The following is a 22,729-nucleotide window of genomic DNA, read 5'->3' on the forward strand; positions in this document are numbered from 1 at the left end:
CGGGGGCGGGGGCGGGGGCGGGGGCGGGCGGCCTGCCCGGGGAGTCACTCTCGGCCGCCGCCGGCGCAGCGAGCGGAGACGGCCCGGCCGCGGCGACCTGACCTGGACGAGCGGCGCGCCCGGGGGCCCAGGCAGGGGGCGGGAGGAAGCGCCGGGCAGAGCCGGCCGCCCGGGCCCAGGAGAAGCGGAGCAGAGAGGAGCTGGGACACGGGTGGGGCCGCCGCAGCTCCGGATGGGACCAGCGCCCTGGGCCCGTTAGTCCAAGCAGGAGCTTCGGGAGAAGCCTTCACAGGGAGCTTTACCCCTGCCTTTCCCACCCCTCCGGCCCAGGCCTCGCTTCGCTCCCCGCCCGCCCATGGTCCCAGTCCTTCCGCGGCGCCGGCCCCCTCCCTCCTCATCCCCTGGGCCCTCCTTTTCGCAGCCCTCTGCCCTCCTAGCCCCTTCAGCTGTGAGGTACCCCCAGGCCTTCTCTTTGTACCAGCCTCCCCCCCCCTGCACCTCCACCTCATCCCAGTCTCGGATTCCCTTTTCCTGCTGAGCTATAGATTCATCAGCTGACTTCACCTCTCACTGTCCCCATCCCAGCTGCAGGCCCCCTTGGTCCCTCCCTCCTCCTGCTACCCTACTCTCAGTCCTCAGTCCTTGCCATAGGCTGGTAGACCCACTCCTTACCCACCCCTTGGGGCTTCCTCCCACCCCCTCCTCTCCAGTCCCTGCCACTTTCTGTATCCCGGCTGACCTAGCTTATCCTGACTTCTCTTCCTGGCCTTCCTCAGGCTCCAGGCTGGGTGGTGCTTGTGCCTCCCCCAAAGGCCAGAGTGGCCCCAGGTTCTGGGGGTGGTCGGGCTGCTGCTTTCTCCCCATGGCACTGCCATCACTCCTGCTGTTGGTGGCAGCCCTGGCAGGTGGGGTGCGTCCTCCCGGGGCCCGGAACCTGACGCTGGCGGTGGTGCTGCCAGAACACAACCTTAGCTATGCCTGGGCCTGGCCACGAGTGGGTCCTGCTGTGGCACTAGCCGTGGAGGCGCTGGGCCGGGCGCTGCCCGTGGACCTCCGGTTTGTCAGCTCTGAACTAGACGGCGCCTGCTCGGAGTACCTGGCCCCGCTGCGCGCTGTAGACCTCAAGCTGTACCATGACCCCGACCTCCTGTTGGGCCCCGGTTGTGTGTACCCCGCTGCCTCTGTCGCCCGCTTTGCCTCACACTGGCGCCTTCCCCTGCTGACCGCGGGTGCTGTGGCGTCTGGTTTTGCCGCTAAGAATGAGCATTATCGTACCCTGGTGCGCACTGGCCCCTCTGCTCCCAAGCTGGGTGAGTTTGTAGTGACGCTACATGGGCACTTCAATTGGACTGCCCGTGCTGCCTTGCTGTATCTGGATGCTCGCACAGATGACCGGCCTCACTACTTCACCATCGAGGGCGTCTTTGAGGCCCTGCAGGGCAGCAACCTCAGTGTGCAGCACCAGGTGTATGCCCGTGAGCCAGGGGGCCCTGAGCAAGCCACCCACTTCATCCGGGCCAACGGGCGCAGTGAGTGTGGCCCGGGCTATTTTAGGGTCAGGGGAGGAGGGTCGCTATGTCCCTGGAGCTCAGCACTGGGAAGCTGTAGATGGAGAGCTGTAGAGGAGCTGAAGTTGGTGGTCGGGATCAAGGAGCACTTGTAGACAGAGCTTCTATGAGAGGGCTAAGGCACTATGTTAGGGGGCAGTGGATGTCACAGGCAGATGTAAACAAGAAATAAGGTAGCATGAGGGGTGAAGCTTGTGTAGGGGAGAGTGTGGGATTGGGGAAAGTTGGATTTGGGGAGCAGTGTGAGTGCTCTGCAGTAGTGAATGTGGTTGATGGTCACTCAAAATGTATGTCTGTCTGTGAGCAGAGACTCTTCTCAGACTGGGCTGCCAAGACCCCTTGGTGGTGTAAAAACAGTGAGGACTCCATAAATGGGCTTAGGGTGCAGCAGATTTGATTGGGAATGACAGGTAAAAGTTCTCTCTGAGAGAAATTCTGAGCAGTCAGTGCCTTTGAGCCTAGGTAGAGGCAGGGCAGAGTCGGGGAGTGAGGAGGGCTGGGTGGAGAGCAGCAGACAGAGCTCTAGGAAAAGGAGGGGCTTGAGGGCTAGCTCCCTTCCTCTGAGGTCTGGAGTCAGGCTGTTGACTTCTGCCAGATGGTCCCCACGGCCCCAAGGGTACTTATGACATAGTCTCCAAGGAGGAGAGATGGGGAACATCTGCTGGGTGATTTATAGGTTAGGGCCTCTCTCCCTTGCTAAAGATGGAAATGTAGATGGTCAGAGAGGGGGCCACTTGGGGTCCTGGATACTTTCTCAGGGTGTACCTCTGTCATGTACCTGCTCCCAGTTGTGTACATCTGTGGCCCTCTGGAGATGCTGCATGAGATCCTGCTTCAGGCCCAGAGGGAGAACCTGACCAATGGAGATTATGTCTTCTTTTACCTGGATGTCTTTGGGGAGAGTCTCCGTGCCGGCCCCACACGCTCCACCGGCCGGCCCTGGCAGGACAATCGCACCCGGGAGCAAGCCCAGGCCCTCAGAGAAGCCTTTCAGGTATCATTTGAGCCCAGCTTGAAGGGAGGTGGAAGAGGAGCTTCTTTGGGGATTCTCTGTCTCTCACAAGGGCCCAGAAACAGGGCAGGAATTGTGAGCTACAGGGGTGAAATGAACAGAGCCTCTCCAATTCTAGCCTCATTCTTGTTTCCCCCACCTTTGTGGCTCGCTCTTAGTGTGTCTGCCAAGGTTACCTCCCAAGGTCCTGGAACACTGACTTTCCTAAGTACCAGTAGTAGATACATGGTGGGGGAGAAAAGTTGAGGAAAAGATCTGGTGCCAGCCCCTGGGAGGGTTTCTACCCGTTCCGGAGAGGTGAGGCATGATTGTGGTACAGTCAGATACAAGTACGAGAAAGGATGTGATTATGTGCCCTGGAACATACACTAAAAACTTGAGTGGTTCAGAGGAGAGAGTCACTATGGGCTGGGTTTCGGGAAGGCTTTTATAAAGGAAGTGAGACTATATTGTGACTCTAAAGATAGATGTCATATTCCTAATCAGAGTGGGAGAGAGGATCCATGCAGCTAGAGCAATGAGAAAAAGATAGGAATGGGCATGTTTGGGGGTCCAAGAAGATACTGACCTGACAAGAAAGAAGGGTTCACTAAAAGCAGGTTATAGAAAGTAATGCTGCAGAAGTAGACTCAGATTATGGAGAACTCTGAACCTAAGATTGAGGCACTTGGACCTGAACGGTGGGGTCCTTGAGTATTTTTATGAAGAGACATATACTGACAGAATTCAGGTTGGATTGGAAGAGGAGACTAGAGGCAATGAGGCCCCCTGTAATAGGTTAGAAGTGGGTGAGGAGATACGGGCTGGAACTACAGTGATGATAGCAGGAATGAAAAGAAATGGATTTAAGAAACAATTTGTAGGGAAATTGATGTGACTCTGTTCATTTCACTCCTCTGTTCAAAACTTCCAGTGACTTATTTCCTTCAGAATGAAGTCCCGACTCCTTGTGACATTTAAGACTTTCTACAGTCTGTTCTTAACCCACTTTTAAATCTTACCTCCTAGTACTGCTGAGTACCCCCGCAGGCTAGACCTCTCTCAGACCCACTACCCCTGGACCTCCCTGCTCCCCCTTCCACCTTGGTGCTCTTTGCTCCTTTTGTCTGGGGTGCTCTTCCTTTCCTCACTCCAAATCTCTGCCTCTCAAAATCATACCCATGAATTGCTCCCTGGTTCTCCCACCAATTTTTCACTAACATATACACAAGTATTTATTTTACTTATTTATGCATGCCCCTCCTTTTCCCAAAAAGGATTTGAGGTGGCATATGTGATAACCTTAAGGTCCTGAGAGTCTTTGACACTAAGTAGATGTGTATAAAGGCTGGACTTGGGTGGCCACCTTCTCCAATGATTATGTATTTGGTTGTGTCTGACTGTGAATGACATATCTGTTTACATGCCTGAGTATGAGTCTGTGACTGTCACACTTGAACATGGGCAGTGGCAGGACAAGTTTTGTTGATGCTGTAACTTTTGCCACAAACAGCCTTCTCACCTGTGTCTGTCTGGATAATGCTTGTGTATTCTTTAAGACTCAGATCAGTTATTTTCCTTTTTGGGAAACAATCCCCTGAATCCCCAGGTTGGACTGAATTTCCTACTCTTGTGCGTAACTCAGGCCCCTATAGAACTTACCGCATTATTCAGTGTTTGATTCATTTGAAGACTGACTCATTCTGTTAGTGTTTATTGAGCACCTGTTATATCCCAGTCACTGTGGTAGGTACTGGTGTCCAGCAGAGAATGTAACAGATGTAGTCCCTGCCTTTGTAGCGCTTATACTTAGTAGACTAGACAGACATGAACAAATAAGCAAATAAATATAAACATAGAACGAATTGTGATGTGCTACTTAAAAAAAAATAGAGTGGTATGGGAAGAGAGTAACAGGGGGCTTGTAATTTAGCTAGTGTGGTCACAGAAGGTCTCTCTGAGCCTCCCAGGTGGGAAGAGTCACAGCCTTTGGGGCTGTATTCTCTTTGTGGAGGGAAAACCTCTCTTTGTTGTGTGAGAATTCCTACAGCCAAGGGGCCGCAGCATTGAGGGTAAAGGGAGGAGGGATCTAGCCAGTTACCAATTAGTTACTTACATTGAACGTTGGAGGGTGAGGGGCACCCACCTGTGCAGTCGAAAATCTGAATATGACTTTACAGTCAGGCTTCCCTATTGGAGGTTCTGTACCTGTGGATTCAGCCACCCATGGACCATGTAGTACTGTAGCCTGCATTTATTGGAAAAAAATCCATGCATAAATGGACCTGCTCAGTTCAATCCCCGTGTTGTTTAAGGACCAACTGTAAGTTAATTTTCAGCTCTCCCTGTAGGCATTATTCAGACAGATAAACAAAGAAGGAGATTTTGCCACAACATAAGAAAAGCAGCAATCACGAATATGTTGAGGAGAAAATCAAGGTGTTGGGGTGGAGTAGGGGTGAAGGGGTGATGAGGTATCCTCTGGCAAAGCTATGCACATCCTTTTCCAATGCTGAAACTAGGCAGGGGGTAAGGGAAGTTGCGTGGTCAGCTCCAGCCAAGGATGTGAGAGCAGAGAGACCCTTACCTCAGAGATGCCTGGCCCACTGGAGTCTCAGACCAGGCCAGCTGGGAAAAGGTGGCAAGGAGTCCCTGATCCCGATGCCCACAGGCTTTCTAGGAGGGTGTCATGCCTAAGAAAAGGGTCCCAGCTCATGCTGACTACTAGCTACTGGGCGGAGAGGGCTCTGAAGTTAAGTATGTTCCTATGATTTTTCTCTCATTAAACCATAGGTGCTTAAGGGCAGGGATCATGCTTATCTTTGTATTCTTTGTGCCTAGCACGTATTTGCTGAATTGAATCAAGGTGTGCATTGGGAAGAGGGACGATAGGGTTGGGAATTCATCTAGACAGGAGTAGAGCTGGCAGGTACTGTAAAACCAAGATGATCAACCAGGTTAGGGAAGGATGAGTAGATACAATGGAACTAAAGAAGCAAATGACCAGGCTCTAAGGATCCAGAGGCTCTGTCTGGGCATTTGAGTACTACAGGGTCAGAAACCAGGCAGAGGTAACTTAGGTGACCAGCGTGAGACTGGGTTACAGATGGGGGCCACCAGCGGCTTGAATGGAAGTAAGCACTAGACCAAGGCTGTGTAAGGCAGCACCTCTTCTGGAGACCATTCTGTCTATTTAGGCCCCTGTCAACAGCGTTTCCTGCGGTGACCAGAGCAGGTCTCGGTGTGGGTGAGCCCACTGGCGGAGCCAGGCATCTGCACATTTCCTAGGTGCCCTTCTGGCTTCCAGTCACTGCTGTACCCATTTTTAGCTGCTTTTGCCTTTTTTTTTTTCCCCACCTGGGGTCCCCAGGTGAAATGGGACAGTCACCTCCCTTTACTTTCTCTCTAGCCCCTGAGCAAGAGCGGAAATTCTTTAGAGGTTCTTCTGCTTCTCCATCTCTCTCTCTCTTTTTTTAGTAGTTAGTAACCACAGCAAAACAGAGTCTAGCATAGCAGTTTTCAAAGTGTAGTCATGGGATCCTGGGGGCCCCTGGAACCCTTTTAGGGAGATCATAAGGTCAAAACTATTTTCAAAATGACACTAAGATGTTATTTGCCTCTCTCACCCTCATTCTTCCATGATTGTACGGTGGAGTTTTCCAGAGGTTACGTGACATGTAATGATGTCATCACTCTGGCAGCTGTAGAAGGTGTGCTTGTGTATTCTTGTATTTGAAAAATTTGTCAGTTTTAATTTCTAATATGGTAAATATTGATAGATGGAACCCAAATAAACAGAAGCTCCCTGGGTCCTCAATAATTTCTAGTAGTGTAAAGGGGTCATCAGAGCAAAATTATTGAGAACTGCTGATCTAGCAAACAAACCAGCCTAGGGAACTACCAAGCATTTAAAACCATTAAAAACCTATTATCAATCTTTATATTGAAGTATTAATTGTATTAAGCCTGATCTTTTCGAGTTTTTAACTGACTTTTTACATTGTTTGCCAACAATATCCCGCCCCTCTATTTTTCTTTTATTCTTTAAATAGATGTTACTGAAAGAACTCTTCCAACCCCATCCTCAGTGTCCCTCTCCTTTTGAATTTTGCCTGAGAGTGGGAGAGTATTAGATGTGTGTGATCAAGCAGCCAGAGGCTCCAGTAAGAATAATTACATCATGAAGCAAACTCCAACCTAAAATAATGAATGTCTATTAGGAATTGACTTCATTATTTCCTACCTGGAATGAATTGATCTGTAATAGATCATACGTGATATATTTGGTATCTCTATGGCCTACAAATACTTTCTCTGACAGGAATTAACAAAACTGGTAGAAGTGATAAGTTTTAATCTATCATTTCACAAAGTCACATTTCACAAAATGTGTTGATCTGAAGTGTTTTTCTAAAGTTGCAATGCCAATTTCCTGATCAAGGCAGAGGCTGGTCTCAGTGATTGTGCAGGCCTAAGGTGGAAGAGAGGCCAAGAAAGGGGAAATGTGTGACTGGTGGAAGCCAGGTAGGCACCCGAGTGAGAGACAGACATGCTGACTTGTGGCCAGTGAGAAGTGTGCATGGCTGAGACCGCGTGTGTCACTGGCCTATCTGTGAGGTGCACGTGGGCATGTGACTGTGTGTCTTCCTTGTGACACAGGATGTGTGTAGGACCATGCCAGTATGCAGGACGGTGCTGCTTATGGTGGGTGTTCCACGCACATTAAAGGAATGGGCTCATGGCTTTTTACAGATGGAATCACTGTCTCAAAGTATTCCCCCAGTTGTCCTAGGACCTGAAATCTCTTTAATTCACTGGGTGGAGGCACTGTGCTCAAGTGGCCCAAATGAAAATGTAAACATTTTGCCGATAATATTAGCAGTAATTAACACCTGGGAGATGAGCTATGATCTGTGTTGTCCTTGCGGATAAATAGGTACTGAGAAAGGATGGGACAGAGGAGCGGTGAGAGCTGTGGCAGCCCTGCTGGGAGGCCTGGGGGTAGTAGGGGCTTCAGGAAGATGAGAAGCTCGGTTTTGGGGATGGAGTCGACTTCATCTATTTCCCAGTCTGCCTTCCCAGAACCATCCTATCTACCTCTCACAGAGGCATGCCATCCCCTCTCCCCAAATGTGTTAAACATACACCTCCACCCCCTCAACACAGACTTTAGTATCCTCTCAGCCTTCAGACTCACCCATAGATATTTTATGTCATGTATATTTCACCAGGTTTCCCTGTCCTGCTTCCTCTCTTCTCCTAATGCCCAACTTGAATCCTTTTCACTCTCCCATGTGCTGTTGGTACAGACGGTCTTGGTCATCACATACCGAGAACCCCCGAACCCTGAGTATCAGGAATTCCAGAATCGTCTTCTGATAAGAGCCCGGGAAGATTTTGGTGTGGAGCTGGCCCCATCCCTGGTAAGCAGATCTCTCTTTCCCTGAGAGTCAGGCCAGGCTTTGAAGAAAGGCTCTTCTCCCTAACTCAGCATCAAGCCTTGGCCATGGAGCCAACCCCTTTGGGGGCTGTGTGCTTCCATCCAGGAATTTTCCTTCTGTCCTAGTGTCCAATGAGGTAGGGATGGCATCTTAGGAATGAGAGGAGGGAAGGAAGCAAACCAGAAGAGAAAAGAGGTAGAAGGAGACCCCAGAGATGGGAAAGGGGCTGGGGAAGGGGTCTGGCAGGATGTTTGGAAAGCACTGCTGAAGTTACCACCTGCCCCCAGATGAACCTCATTGCTGGCTGCTTCTACGATGGGATCCTGCTCTATGCTGAGGTCCTGAATGAGACAATACAGGAAGGGGGCACTCGGGAAGATGGACTTCGAATCGTGGAGAAGATGCAGGGACGCAGATACCATGGTAATGGAGAGGGTCAGATGGAGGCCAGAGGGCTGCTGTCAGGCTCAGGAGTGGAGTGGGCAGACGAAAACAGATCCCAGGGGCAGGAGGGAGAGTTATTAGGGGTCAGAAGACATGGCAGAGGTGGACTCACATTGAGAATGGGGCAGGGGCAGGCTCTGAGGTGACTGGGGGGATTGGAGGGGATAGGAGAGGGACCTGCAGAACACAAAGTAAGGGGTACTCTTTTCTATCTTAGGTGTAACTGGACTGGTTGTTATGGACAAGAACAATGACCGGGAGACTGATTTTGTCCTGTGGGCCATGGGAGACCTGGATTCTGGGGACTTTCAGGTGATGGGGGAGGAGGCAGGGAGGAGAGTGTGGGCTCTGCCAACCCAGCTTTCAGGGGTTCAACAGGGGCAGAATCAAAGGTACTAGAGGCAGGGACTTCTTTCCACTGCTGGAGCTGTGCGGTGGGTGGGTGGTAGATTGGAGAGAGAGGCAGCCAAATAGCTGGGTTAGGGGGGAGGAGGCTGGTGGGAGCAGGCCTGTGGGCCCCGTTTTCTCCTTCCTCACAGCCTGCAGCCCACTACTCAGGAGCCGAGAAGCAGATTTGGTGGACGGGACGCCCCATCCCCTGGGTGAAGGGGGCCCCTCCCTTGGACAATCCTCCCTGTGCCTTTGACGTGGACGACCCATCCTGTGATAAAAGTGGGTGTGTGCAGGGACTGGGAGCGATCCTTCCTCCCTTTACTTTCCCTTCGTTTACCTCCTCCTCGTGGACTCCCCTGCCCTTAGCTCTATTTTCACCTCTTCTCCTGTACCCCCTCCTAACTTCCTTCCCTCAAGAGATCTGTCTGCTCCCTGACCCTGGGCATCGCCCCTGCTCCGTTCTCACAACACCGCACAGTCTTTCTCAGGGTTCCCCTCTCCCCTTCAGCTCCACTTTCAACTCTGGCAATTGTGGCGCTGGGCACAGGCATCACCTTCATCATGTTTGGTGTTTCCAGCTTCCTCATTTTCCGGTGAGTTCTGGGCTTTCCACTGACATCCTCCCTCCCTCCCTCCTGGCTGAGGCAGGGACTCCCTCAAACACCAGGGAGGGCCAGCAGGTCTCTTAACTTGGTGGTTGCCTCTGAGACCCAACACCTTCCCCTTTAGCCTTCCTTGTTAGTTGTCTTTTAGCCTAGGTGGTGTTGTCCCCAGGGTTTTGGTTTGAGACTGGATATACTAACTAGTGATTCTCAGAGGGCTCTTATAAGGGCAAAGGTGAGCTTTCCATGGATGCCAGCATTTTAAGAAAGTACTTTTACCTTCAGCTTCTGTGTTTGAAAGAGCATAGGGCATGTGTCAGACCCCTAGAGAATGCATCCCTCTCTCAGACCTGTCTCTTGGGTGTCACAATTGCAGCTTCAGGAGCTGCGGAGATACCCCTGCAACCCTCCTGTTGGCTTCTGGGGTGGTAGGATTGGGCTTGCCAGTCAACTGAGGTGTGCAGTCCTTACAGAAAACTGATGCTGGAGAAGGAGCTGGCTAGCATGCTATGGCGCATTCGCTGGGAAGAACTGCAGTTTGGCAATTCAGAGCGATACCATAAAGGGGCAGGCAGTCGCCTCACACTGTCACTGGTGAGCCCTTGTCTCAGCTGTCCCTCTGCTTCCCTCTGAGTGCCTGTCCTTTCGTACCCTGGACTTTTCCCAGCACATTGGCCTGTAATGATAGCCCCTGCACTATCACCACCACCATCTAATGTTCCTTTCATCCTTCCGCCTCCATGTTGCCCTTGGCCCCAGCGGGGATCCAGTTACGGCTCGCTCATGACAGCCCATGGGAAATACCAGATCTTTGCCAACACCGGTCACTTCAAGGTGAAAAGTCATCCGCTTGTTCTGGTCCCCACCATTTCATCCTGACTCATCCCCATCTGCCACCTCTTCCCTTGACCCTCTGCCCCTCATCACCCTCTTCTCTCTGTCCAGCTGAGCTCCTGGATCCTCCCACAGTTCTCCAGTCTTTCCTCACAGCCAGAAACCCCTTCTGATACTAATGTTTCTTTTCCCCTTTCACTCCTACCTTCAGGGAAACGTTGTCGCCATCAAACATGTGAACAAGAAGCGCATTGAGCTGACCCGGCAGGTTCTGTTTGAACTCAAACATGTATGTCATGGCATATGGCTTGAGGGCAAGGGGGGAAGGGGAAGGGGGAAAACTAGGGAAGAGTAAAACTGGCTGGGAGGGTGAGGGGTTTATTCATAAATGATTTCAAGCTGTAGGCACAGTTGAGAGAAAGGTCCTCTCATGTAGTGGCAGATTTCTGTATCTAATTTTTACATCTTTCAGTTCTCTCTCTCTTTTTTTTTTTTTTTGACTAGATGAGAGATGTTCAGTTCAACCATCTCACTCGCTTCATTGGTGCCTGCATAGACCCTCCCAACATTTGCATCATCACTGAGTATTGTCCTCGGGGGAGTTTACAGGTGAGGGACAGGTGGAGATTATAAGGGCTGGTGGCATTGACTCTGTAGGTGGTAGCTAGTGGGACTGGGATCAGCACATAATCTATTCCATGTCACTTACCAGGATATTCTGGAAAATGACAGCATCAATTTGGACTGGATGTTTCGTTACTCACTCATTAATGACCTTGTTAAGGTGAGTCTTCTTCACTCTTCCTTAAGAGTTTATCTGCTTTAAAAATGCCTCCCTCTTTCTAGCTTTACTTACAACTTCTCTTCCTAGTCCTCTGAAAATCCCATTCTCTCTACTTCCCCTTATTCTTATGGTTGGGTAATAGTGGGTAAACAAGGGGCCTGAGGTTTTTAATAGGGGGGATGAGTTTAATCTGCCACAAAGAGTCCTGTACTTGTTGAGAATTTTTGTCTTCCTGCCCTCAAAATTTCATATCTATCTCCATCATATATATATATATAATTTTTATCTCCAAGAGCTTATATTAAATTTTCCTAGCAGGGAAAAGATGAATGGGGTCTGTAAACATTTATCTCCTGGTTTTCTTTCTCATCATTTACTCTCTAGCCAGTATTTGGCATGTCTGCTCTTTTGTTCAGAAATACTGAAATTCAAAAAAGAACACTTACTAGTAAAACTAAGAGAAGCTAAGGAAAATTATACTGAACCTTTGGTATCTCCTGATACACTAAATTTCAACTATTTTCAAGTGACCCAGAGGTCCGTGGATTTGTGGAGGCATAAATTTGAATCTTGAACAGGTGGGACAGGTGTTTAGAGGCAAGTCCCATAGCCAGTGAGCTAGCCTAGTGGATCACCTGTACCACACTTGAGGCTGGCTTTGATTTTTCTGCTTAGTTCTCAGGAGGTTATTTTAAAAACATTTTTCTTTGTGTTAAAGCCTGCCATGAAACGAAAGATAAAATATTAGGTAAAGTTCATGTGGTGCTCAACTAGAGGTGTGATGATAAATACAAGAAAAATGTGACTCTTGAGAGAACAATGATTTGATTGAAAGCTGATTTAGAACAAAGCCTAATCATTTCTATGTTCACAAATTCCCAAAGGTTTTGTTGCTATCAAAATGAATAAAAAGCTTGGCAACTGCCTCCTACTTTTGTCCATTTTCCAGGTTTTTCAAATTTATTATTTTCTCCACTTTCTCTCTGGCCCAGCATCCCCTCTAGTAGATCACTTTCCCCCTCCATCTCAACTTGCCCACCTATACATGGATGTACATTAAAATTTACAACTGGCTAGTCTTCCTTGGTGCATCTAGGTACTCTTGATACCTGGGTCTTGAGCCAGTCTTCCTGAGTAGTGGCCATGCATTTGAGGCCACAATGGGTGTCATATTCTTGGAGTTCACCCGCATCATTCTGTTCCCTTCACTACTCGGAAGACAAACTGCCCGTTCTAGGGGAATAACTTAAAGCTCCCCTTTGTCCCTCCTCTTAAGCATAACTCCTCTTCCTGGTGCCAGGGTGCCAATATACTGCTTTGGTACCAGGAAGGGATGACTCTCCTATTTCACTTGTGTCCTTGGGTGGAAAATGTGGAAAGGATGCCTTCCAAAATTAGCTTATTGTTTTTATGGCCCCAAGATCTTTAAACAGCTAGCTAATGCCCATCTCATGGAGAGGGGGTATCCTAAACCAGATATGATCCAATCCCATGTCTTGATCTGTATCCTGCAGGGCATGGCCTTTCTCCATAACAGCATTATTGCATCCCATGGGAGTCTCAAGTCCTCCAACTGTGTGGTGGATAGTCGTTTTGTGCTCAAAATCACAGACTATGGCCTGGCCAGCTTCCGATCAACTGCTGAACCCGATGACAGCCACGCCCTCTATGCCAGTGAGGCCTTCCCCGGCAACCCACTTTCATATTGCCCCGCTGGCCCTGATCATTTCTCCCTAGGGAGGGTGGGAGAGGGAGATGGAGTGACAGTAATATGGTGAGCATTATGGGGATGAGCCCAGGTGGGCTTGGGGATACCTTTTTTGAGGACCTGGCCAGCCTGTTCCTTCTTTTCAGAGAAGCTGTGGACTTCCCCAGAACTGCTCAGTGGGAACTCCTTGCCAACCACAGGCATGCAGAAGGCTGATGTCTATAGCTTTGGGATCATCTTACAGGAGATAGCACTTCGCAGTGGTCCTTTCTACTTGGAGGGCCTGGACCTCAGCCCCAAAGGTGAGTCAGTCTGCTACCCATGGCCTCCTCTACCTGGGGGGCCCTGTTCTTCATCTAAACACCTTATCACCCTCAGAGATTGTCCAGAAGGTCCGAAATGGCCAGCGGCCTTATTTCCGGCCGAGCATTGACCGGACCCAATTGAATGAAGAGCTAGTTTTGCTGATGGAGCGGTGTTGGGCCCAGGACCCAGCTGAGCGCCCAGACTTTGGACAGATTAAGGGCTTCATTCGCCGCTTTAACAAGTGAGAGGGCAGTACGGGGCAGGGGCTCCCCAGGGATAGAAGCCTCATCAGTCTTAGTGGATGAGGTGGGGTTGGTGGGGCCAAGAGGGTGGGTTGGGTAGAAAGTCCTGGGAGTCTTGAGAATCTTGGAGCAGGTACCATATCCTGGCCTCCCTCCAGGGAGGGTGGCACCAGCATATTGGACAACCTCCTGTTGCGCATGGAGCAGTATGCCAATAACCTGGAGAAGCTGGTGGAGGAACGCACACAGGCCTATCTGGAGGAGAAACGCAAGGCTGAGGCTCTGCTCTACCAAATTCTGCCCCAGTGAGACTTCTGTCCCCCTTCTTGAATTTTCCTTTGGTACTCTGCTCTGTTGGGTTCTGCCTCTGCAAGCTCTTGAGAACTCACTTCCCAGCCCTTAGAACCCTGCTGTGTTACATTTTGCTACCATGAGCCATGCTAGCTATAGGCCATGGGTTTTCATTCTGTCTCCAAATGAGCTGTGCTGCCTTCTTCCTGGCTTCCCATCCCTTCTTAGGACACTGCTCTCCCAGACCTCTGCTGTAGCGGGTGTATGTAGAACAATCCTAACTTGAGATGTTTAGCCCCCATCCTGAGGGATCCCCTTCCAACCCCCACCCCTACTTGTACACCTGACCTTGTCCTGCACTGTAATGTCTTTCCAGCCACCTGCCTTCTCCCCCTCACCGGGCTCAGCTTTCATGTTAGAACTCATCGCTGCTCCAGCCACACACTCTTTTTCTCTCTCTTCCCCTCCCATCCTCCTCTGCCTTTGGCTGAGACTGCACCCTTGCTTCCTAGTTCAGTGGCAGAGCAGTTAAAACGGGGAGAGACTGTACAGGCCGAGGCCTTTGATAGTGTTACCATCTACTTCAGTGACATCGTTGGCTTCACAGCTTTGTCAGCAGAGAGCACCCCCATGCAGGTGAGAGGTAGGGGGCGGGGTAGGGACGTGGGGCAGCTTCACTGGGGCATAGGGATCCTTGATAATAGAGAACAGTAGCTTTTTTTCTGGAGTTCCCATATCTTGTTATGGCTCATGTGTTAAGAATTCTTAGAAAGTTGGGCACAAGTCTTAAGTCCTCTGCTTTCTTATCCCTGTTAGGTGGTGACACTTCTTAATGATCTGTATACCTGCTTTGATGCCATAATTGACAACTTTGACGTCTACAAGGTGAGAGCTGGGCTGCCCTTCCACTGACACTCCTTTAAAACCCAGTCTCCCTGTTCCCACATATCTTATCTGCTCCATGGTCAGTTTTCCCACCTGGGTCCCCAGCATCCTAGTGCTAGAGTGCCCTTCCTAGACAAATGAGGCTCTGGCACTGTAACTGTACACACTCCTGTCTAACCTCTTGTGAATCCTTAAGGCTCTCCTAATCAGAATCATCACAAGATTTAGCCCCTGCCACTTTTTGCCTCGGGATATAAGGTTAGCCTAGTTGTCTTTTCTCTTTTCTCCATCCCCTCCAGACATGGAAGAATCATACAGGATGGGTATAGAATGCGTATAGAATGATTTGTTGGGGTGAGAGACAAGCTATATTGGAAAAGCTTTTTGTTGAAGTCATTGAGTTGGCACAGGGTGGGCTTTACTGTGCTTGGGAGTAAAAATGATCTGGCTTTGTAGCAAGCCGTGTGGCCTTGGGCACGTAACAGAAGCTCCCTGAGCCTCAGATATTTTATCTGTGTGATAGGAATAATAGATTTATTGTGGAAAGTGTCCAACATTGTGCAGATAATACATATCCATTCATGCCCCTTCCCTTTGGACTTACTCTACCATTTCTCTTATTACTATAACAGAGAACTGCCATAAACCCTTTACCCAGATCCGCCAATTGTTTATATTTCCCCCCATTTGCTTTATTTTTTTTAAATCTATGTATCCATATAATTATTTTCTGAACTTTTTGCAAGTAAGTTATAGACATTGTGTCCCTTTATCCCTAAAACAGGTCAGTGTGTGGTTCCCCAAAACAAGGACCTTCTCTTGTAACTATTAATGAAGTACTATTAATGCAGCCAAGTGTCTGCTTTCTTACCTTTGACAGTTTAGGCTGTCTGAGGCCCATTTCATTGCACCTGCTTGACCTCCTCACCAGCTTCTGTGCTCTTCAGGGCAGCCCTGTTGTCTTGCTTCCTGTTTCCTGACAGCAGAGCCTATTTGGACTATGTCCTGCTGCAGACCAGGTGTCCATTCAGCAAACGTTTACAGAGTATTTGCCAGGTGCTGGGGTGGGGCAGGAGGATTTAAAGATTCTGTTGACATCCCCTTCTCCCAGATTCTCAGGACCATGGCACTTACTTTCTAGTCAATGTTCTGGCCTCCAAGCCATCAGGACAACTTATAGTGGAATCCAGCTTGTCTCCTTCTACATTCCCAGTGACACAGATAGAGGTGACCTTTTCATCCACCTCTCAATCAGGTAGAGACGATTGGAGACGCCTACATGGTGGTATCTGGTCTCCCAGGCCGAAACGGGCAACGACATGCCCCGGAAATTGCTCGCATGGCCCTAGCATTATTGGATGCAGTTTCTTCCTTCCGGATCCGCCACCGACCCCATGACCAGCTGAGGCTACGCATAGGGGTCCACACGGGTAAGGCTGACTCTCACTCCTGCCTTTGTATCCACTTTTCCCAGGCTCTCCCAACCTGTTTCTTCTCACAGGGCCCGTCTGTGCTGGGGTTGTTGGCCTGAAGATGCCCCGCTATTGTCTTTTTGGAGACACAGTGAACACTGCTTCCCGAATGGAGTCTAACGGTCAAGGTGAGATGTTAGCCCTTAACCCCAGCTTCAGCCTCAATCTGTGTTGCCCTTTTCTTCTTTTCAGAATTCCTCCAAATCTCTCAATCTGATTGCTCCATCCTTGGACATATTTTGGTTCTAATGCATCATCTTGGGAGGACCGAGAGCCTCCTGAGGGATGATGGCTGGGTAAAGCGCTCTCCGATACTGCCAATTCTTCGATTGCCTTTTCTCTGATTCTTCTTTCCATCTTTCCCCCCATCCCACCCCAGCCCTGAAGATTCATGTTTCCTCTACCACCAAGGATGCCCTGGATGAGCTAGGATGCTTCCAGCTAGAGCTTCGAGGGGATGTGGAGATGAAGGTGATGGCAGGCCATGGGGAAGGAGTCATGGAAAGGGAGGATGAACGTGATTATGGGGATCATGGGGGGAAGAGGGCGGAAAGGGGAATAACACAGAAGAATCTGAATTCTATGCCCCCGCTTTCAGGGAAAAGGAAAGATGCGAACTTACTGGCTCCTAGGAGAGCGGAAAGGACCTGCTGGGCTCCTATAAACCCCACTTCTTCCCAAGTCAGGCTGTCTCCTGCTGCTGGGACCTGGGTGGGCCATGGCCATCATCTCTCCACACAGCAGAAATGGACATTGTTACATGAGATGGAAACCAACATGCATAAAAACCCCATCTTCTATGGAAGTTGTTGCCCTTTGCAGTTCAGCCTTGTACATATACCTACCCCTCTCTGGCCTGGTCCCCTTCCTCCCTACCTCTGTAAATATCTGTATCTAAACCAGAATATTTTGGCCAAATACAAAACAAACAAATGAAAAAAGTCATGGTGACACAGTCTGGGTTAGGGGCAACTCCAAGGAAGGGTTATGGGGTATGGTCATGGTAGCTCACAGAATCACTGAAATCAGCAGGCTCAGGATGAGAGAATCCTTTTTATGTAAAGCTCCTTCACCAAGTACAGACAGAATTCACTTCCTCCCCACCTCTCCAGTACAGATAGAAAGAAATTCCACATGGACTTCCCTCAACCCTTAGGAGTAGTTCCACCCACTCCACTACATTGCCCTCTTCCCTGACAGGCAAGGGAAGATATTTCTCCCAATTGGTAGGAATAATTCTCAGGTTCATAGGGCAAAGGCTGCCCTAGAGACAAAGGCACTGGTGTTGAGAAGCTGCAGTTCTTCCGGAATGGCGTGTCCAGTGTCCTGATGTTACTGACACCCTGGAGGAGTGCCAGAATGAGGACGGATCCTGCTCTCCACCAAGCAGAACAGAACAGACTTTTCCTCTCCCCTTCCCCAACTCCCCACACCTAGTCACCCTCACACACCGGTAGCTGTGGTGCCCTCTGTATCCAGAAGGTTTCGGGCTGCTCCTTACGGTAGTCATGAGGCTGTGAGGGAGAGAGACTGAATAACTCTTGGCCTGAAGCTCCTTCTCTCAGCCTCTGGGCCGGCTGCTTTCCCACAGCCTGTCAGGGCCCAGCTATACAAGTGGGGTGGGATGCATTCTCACCTTTGTTGGGGCAGGAGGCCCTGCTTGCTCCAGCTCCTTCCTGTAGTCATGGTGTGTCACAGACTCGACCTCAGAGTCCTTCCTTGTGGGTTCCTGCTCTGCCTGCACCTCTTTACTACACAGTCCTAGGGGGCGTCAAGGCCATTCCCCCGCCAATTTTTGTCCTCCCCCTCCCTGTTCCCCTTCATCCAGCATCTCACCAGATCTGGTGGCGCAAGAGCATCTCCAGCATGGCTTCACGCTTCCCTGTGGGAGGTCAGGGAATGGACAGAGTTGAGGAGGCTGGTTAAGAAACAGGCCCAGAAGAAAATGAATTTGAGAAAAGGAAGGAAAATCGGGTTTTACCCTTAGATCCATTGGACAATCCATAGTCCCACCCAATAATCCTCTCTCTCTTTTTCTCTAATGGAGTCATTCTGGCCCATTCTCTCATGTTTCATACCTCGAACTGGCTGATAGTGGTTTCCTAGAGGCTGGTATGAGTCTTTCTGGGTGGTGCTGGAGGACATGGGTGACTGTGGCTGCAAGGTCAGCAGTCCCTGGTGTCCATGTCGGAAAAAGAAACTCTCAGAGCCATCCTGCATGCTTGGGACTTGATCCAGGTGGTTGGTGGCTCTCTGTGGGCCCCAAGTCGAATTACCACAATAATCCTTCCTGGTACCCACCCTCATCAGCTGGGGACAGCCTTCAAGAAAAAGGAGCAGGTCAAAACCTTAATACCTCCTCCTCCCAGTTGTAGAGAAGGCACTGGCCCCGTGGCAGTGTTTCATTGAGAACTTTACTAGTCCCTTCAACCTCTGGGGGCTTCCATAGCCCTCGGGCACCAGGTTCCGAGACTTGCAAACATTTCCAGGGTTGCTTCCGAGGCTCCCGGTGGCTGTGGTAACTCCAGGAGGCATAATTAGGGACCAGATGTGCCCTGGGGCTTCTGAAGCCTGGCGGAGCAGAGGAACTGAACCCAGGGGCATGACCATAGCCTGGACTATGCCTAGAATCAGAGGCAGGACCAGGACCAGGGCCAGGGCCAGAGCCACTGCCAGGATCACAACTGGAGTCAGGACCGGGGCTAGAGCTGGAGCCAGGAACAGGGCCAGAGCTGGAGCCAGGAACAGGGCCATGGCTAGAGCGAAGGTCATTTGCAGCATAGGGATTCCAAGTAACATGGGAAACGTAGGCTGGCTCAAAGCCAAGCCTCCTATGGCCTGTCTTGTGGGTAAATCTGGATCCAGAGTGGCGCTCCCCAAGACTGTCAGAGGAGGGCTCCATGAGAAGGCTCCGACCGGAGTAGGGCGCTGAGGTCTGTGTAGATAATGCTTTGGCAGTAGAGGCGGCTGCACTGGCTGCACTGGCTGCCAGGGCCGACCTATGACGGCCATCCAAAGCAGGAATGGGATCCGAAGTGCATCCTAGTTCTTCGGAGCAGGGCTGTACGTTTAAAGATCTGAAAAAAGCGAAAGCAGCAAAGTTGTAAAAGTGCAGCAAGGGAAGCCGGCTCACCTTTCTTGTCCCGTTATGCCTGCAGCCAGAGCTGCGGCTCTCACCGTGAACGCAATCGCTTGGTAGACTCACTGGTCTCCATCTTCAGACGCCAGCTACTGGGTTGCCATAGAGACAGCAAATCATTCCAGGAGACTGCGCAGAACTAGAGCTGGGCGGATGCGGAGGGTGGGGGTGGAGGCAAGTGCGCTGCGGGGCGGAAGTCTTAAGCCTGGTGCGGTCTGGGAAGTTCGCTTTCTGTCCGTCCGTACTCGATTACGCCTCTGTCCGGCTTTTAAGATTCCGCTGGCCTAAGGCCTCGCCCTCCACACCTAAGCAGGACTTTTGGAGTCTTTCTAAGGTGGTTCTTTGTGTTGAAGACAGGTAAAGGGCTGTGGTATCAGACAAAAGCCTACTTGGTGTATTTGTGTAGGAGCAACAGTAGCTTCCCCTTAGTTCAGTCTCAAAAGTAGGGGCATCTTTTCAAAGAATTTAGGGGTGAAAATACATCAGACAACAGCTTAAAATCAAAATGGTGAGACACGGGGATTAGTTAACGGGTAGCAAATATTTTGGGTGTGATTACTTCTCCAATAGAAAGCCCCTACATTGACCACCTTCCTTCCAGCCCTTTAGAACTTGGCCTGGCATCTGAATTGAGCAAGTCTCACTCCTGGGATTCAGTCTTTTCCTACTCATCCAGATTTGTTCCTACTGCTACTCTTCCTGAAGCCTGACCCAGGTGGACCACTAGTCATGAGCTCACAGATAAATAGGCAAATGCTACTTTTACTATAAGATGGGCCTCCTTAGTGTCTCAGATCATAGTCAAGGAGGATCATAGTCTTCAACAAATTTTCTTTCCTATTTGTGGTATAAATATATATTTAAGACAGGGATCCAGAATTGAAGGAGAGCAAGTTTATTAGCATCACAGGGACCTTTTTCTCCCCACCCAATCCAAGCATCCAGGTCAAGGGTCCTTGATCATTTGGTAGGTTCAACCTGGAGGCCAGTGGAGCTGTCGGCCCCCAAGTACATGAATGTGCAGGTGATACACAGACTGTGCACCCAGCTTCCCATCGTTGATCACTGAAATGAAGCTTGGGGTTAGGAGGTCAGGATCATGGGAAAGGTCAAAAAATGAAGATTATATTGAGGGGTAGGAATGAGAATTCACAGGTGAGGGGCTCAAGGGCCAAAAGTCACTCACCAAGTCGGTATCCATCTCCCAGCCCCTCAGCCTTTGCTGTCTTCTTGGCCACAAGGAGAAGGTGTCCTAGAAGCTACAGGGAAAGGGACGGGAGACAGGTGGCTTCATTTACAGGGAGCAAAACTTCTGAGTATAGGCCTCCCCTAGCCAAACCCTGGTCCTGTTCTTCCCACCTGTTGGTCTTCTTCTTCAGCCTGGCTAATCCGAGGAATGGGCTTCTTAGGAATGACCAGAAAGTGCACAGGAGCCTGAGGGGCCACATCACGGAATACCAGGCACTGGGAGCAATGACAGGCCGAGGCCACCATGTTACTTCAACAGGGCAGATAGTATTTATGAAATTCCTAAGGGGAGGGGTCCCAAGGGCACCCCACCTGCTGATCCTCATATAGAATGTCCGCTGGGAGGCTTCGATCCAGGATCTGGGAGAAGATGGTTGGGGCTGCTCCCCCAGGAGCAGCCTGCTGGGCCTTTGCTACTTCATTCCCATCAGTCACACCTGCAGCTCCTCGGACCTGAAGGTGGGTCAGACAGACTCAAGGGAGGGAGTTGGCAATATCTCTCTCATGTACTTAGTCGGGGCTGGCAGAGGCTGGGCTCTGATAGCCATTAACTTCGCCCTTCTAATAACCTATTAGCATTCCCATTCAAAGGAAAAGTTTCTCAATTTCAGAGCATCAGCAGCAGAGAGTAGGGCCAGATAGTGCTGGGCCTGGTTAGATAACATGCAGTATTACAACGCAGAATTCACCAATACAATTGATTCCTAACCCTAAATTGTCCAGGAAATCTAGCACTGTTCAGGGAAAGGATCCAGAAGGAGAACCTGGAGGCTTAGGTCCCAGTTCCTATTTTACTACTGAATTACCTAAATAAATCCCTTCCTTTGGCTTCAAATATAAAGGGGGTGGTTTGCATCATCTCTGAAGACTACTTGGAGCTCTTTCCATTTACTCTTACCTTGTTAAGAAGTTTCCACTTATTTCCATTACTTGTTTTTTGATCTTTAAGCCATGTTACCTGTTTTATTCAGGTTTCGATACAATTGCCCTCTTTGACACAAGGGCGTCTGGGTGTCACATCTGAACTCTTACTGTGAATTTTGACTACAGTCCCCTCAATCAGTCAGTGGAAGGAGTTCAGTTTAGTGAACACAACTAACCCCAGCCCCAAGGGGACTGAAGGTAGAGAAGCCCCAGTTTCCCAGGGGCTGAGAGAAGGCTCAAGTCAGATTGTGGGAGAAAGGGACGGGATGAATCTGACCTTTTGAGTCGGTCTGGCAAGGAGGAAGAATAAAGCTTAACAGTAGTTCTCAGTAGGTCAGGGGCCTGACGGGGCAGAACCAGAAGACTGGCTCCCAGGAGAAAAAGCTCACGTCCTGCAGGGGGCACTGAGGAGCTGCCCAGAGCAGGGGTTCAGCTGGCTAGGCTTCAGGCCAGCTTAGGAGAAGGCAGCAACCGCTGCACTGACACTGTCCCAACCTCGGTGCCCGGGCCTGTTCAGGGCGTCCGTCATCACTTCTCCCATGCCGAGGCTTTTGGAGAGGCTGCCGCGACCACCAGTCCGACTTCACCGTACAGCCCTGGAGCCTGCGTCTCGGGAGAGGCAATGTTCCCGGACAGGCGCTCAGGCTCCGGCCCCGCGAGGCAGCAGGGCTCTGCGCGCCGCGGGGAGCCAAGGAGCGCGGTCCCAGGCCCTGGAGGGCGTCAGAGCCCGCGGCACCCCCTCCTTGCCCCATGGCCACCTCTCACCTGAGCCCCCCGCGGCCCCGCGACCGCCACTACCCGGCGCACTACGCAGAGCCCGGCAGCCAGCACCACCGCTGCCGCCATCTTCCCCTCGGCCGCAGGACCCACCCACCTGAGCCAGCGCGCCGGCTCCTCGCGGAGCATTGGCTCCGCCCGCGGCCAGGAGCGAACCCTGCCACCCCATTGGGTCGCGCTCCTGGGCCCGGCACGCCGCGCTCAGCCCAGAGCCGGCCAAACCTACTCCACTGGCTCCACCGCCTCGGTAGAGGCGGGATCTTTTAATCTCATTGGCTTCTTATATCAACTAAAGGGCGCATTTTCCATTCCATTGGCTTCGTCCTCTAGTCAGCGTGAAAGTTCCTTTTCCATTGGATCCCCTCCCTAGTTTCGCTAAGAGATAGTTTCTCACTCCATTGGAAGGACTGAGAGACCTGGAGGTGGGATTTCCGTCTTATTGGCTCTCAACACAACGTCCGCCAGGCTTAGGTTGCGGCTCGTGGGTGGCAGGGCTTTTATCGTATTGGTTCCTCCTATTCTGGGCTGCCCCTACTGGTGGGCTGCGAGGAAGGGGGAGGCACTCCTTCACCTGCCGCACGGAGGCTCCGAGATTGTAGACCCTTTCACCCCATTGGCCAGGAGGAGGGCGGGGTTCGGGATACGGCGTTTATTGGCTCCAAGAGGCACTGTTGCCCTCA

General features: G+C 50.7%; 3 protein-coding genes across 9 annotated transcripts; 1 reads left to right on the top strand and 2 right to left on the bottom strand.

Moving 5' to 3' along the window:
• The first annotated feature begins 15 nt into the window (after positions 1–15).
• NPR2 (natriuretic peptide receptor 2) lies at positions 16–16,881 on the top strand. Of its 4 annotated transcripts, none has more exons than XM_074361815.1 (22): positions 17–1,529; positions 2,357–2,562; positions 7,869–7,982; positions 8,288–8,423; positions 8,662–8,756; positions 8,984–9,116; positions 9,346–9,430; positions 9,904–10,033; positions 10,199–10,273; positions 10,485–10,562; positions 10,778–10,882; positions 10,986–11,057; positions 12,572–12,731; positions 12,912–13,067; positions 13,144–13,312; positions 13,472–13,618; positions 14,117–14,240; positions 14,421–14,489; positions 15,745–15,919; positions 15,991–16,089; positions 16,341–16,432; positions 16,560–16,880. In XM_074361815.1, exons 1-22 carry the CDS (start codon positions 863–865, stop codon positions 16,623–16,625), a joined length of 3,153 nt encoding a protein of 1,050 aa, XP_074217916.1. In that variant the 5' UTR covers positions 17–862; the 3' UTR covers positions 16,626–16,880. The 4 variants fall into 4 exon arrangements, with proteins under 4 accessions (XP_074217917.1, XP_074217916.1, XP_074217918.1 ...); XM_010952855.3 differs by having other exon boundaries at positions 18–1,529; positions 9,913–10,033; positions 16,560–16,879; XM_074361816.1 differs by lacking the exon at positions 10,199–10,273 and having other exon boundaries at positions 16–1,529; positions 16,560–16,881.
• A 114-nt stretch (positions 16,882–16,995) lies between these two features.
• Positions 16,996–19,352, bottom strand: SPAG8 (sperm associated antigen 8). 3 transcript variants are annotated; one of them, XM_074361820.1, is made up of 7 exons: positions 19,167–19,352; positions 18,318–19,038; positions 18,040–18,214; positions 17,798–17,843; positions 17,598–17,712; positions 17,413–17,475; positions 16,996–17,304 (listed from the first exon to the last, which is right to left on the bottom strand). In XM_074361820.1, exons 2-7 carry the CDS (start codon positions 18,861–18,863, stop codon positions 17,107–17,109), a joined length of 1,143 nt encoding a protein of 380 aa, XP_074217921.1. In that variant the 5' UTR covers positions 18,864–19,038; positions 19,167–19,352; the 3' UTR covers positions 16,996–17,106. The 3 variants fall into 3 exon arrangements, with proteins under 3 accessions (XP_074217921.1, XP_074217919.1, XP_045371142.2); XM_074361818.1 differs by having other exon boundaries at positions 18,040–18,136; positions 19,139–19,352; XM_045515186.2 differs by having other exon boundaries at positions 19,139–19,352.
• A 627-nt stretch (positions 19,353–19,979) lies between these two features.
• HINT2 (histidine triad nucleotide binding protein 2) lies at positions 19,980–22,179 on the bottom strand. 2 transcript variants are annotated; one of them, XM_074361821.1, is made up of 5 exons: positions 22,038–22,179; positions 20,661–20,801; positions 20,460–20,564; positions 20,287–20,359; positions 19,980–20,165 (listed from the first exon to the last, which is right to left on the bottom strand). In XM_074361821.1, exons 1-5 carry the CDS (start codon positions 22,176–22,178, stop codon positions 20,074–20,076), a joined length of 552 nt encoding a protein of 183 aa, XP_074217922.1. In that variant the 5' UTR covers position 22,179; the 3' UTR covers positions 19,980–20,073. The 2 variants fall into 2 exon arrangements, with proteins under 2 accessions (XP_074217922.1, XP_074217923.1); XM_074361822.1 differs by having other exon boundaries at positions 19,980–20,176.
• Positions 22,180–22,729: the final 550 nt, after the last annotated feature.

The sequence above is a fragment of the Camelus bactrianus genome, chromosome 4 (genome assembly GCF_048773025.1).
Source record: "Camelus bactrianus isolate YW-2024 breed Bactrian camel chromosome 4, ASM4877302v1, whole genome shotgun sequence".
Taxonomy (NCBI): Eukaryota; Metazoa; Chordata; class Mammalia; order Artiodactyla; family Camelidae; genus Camelus; species Camelus bactrianus.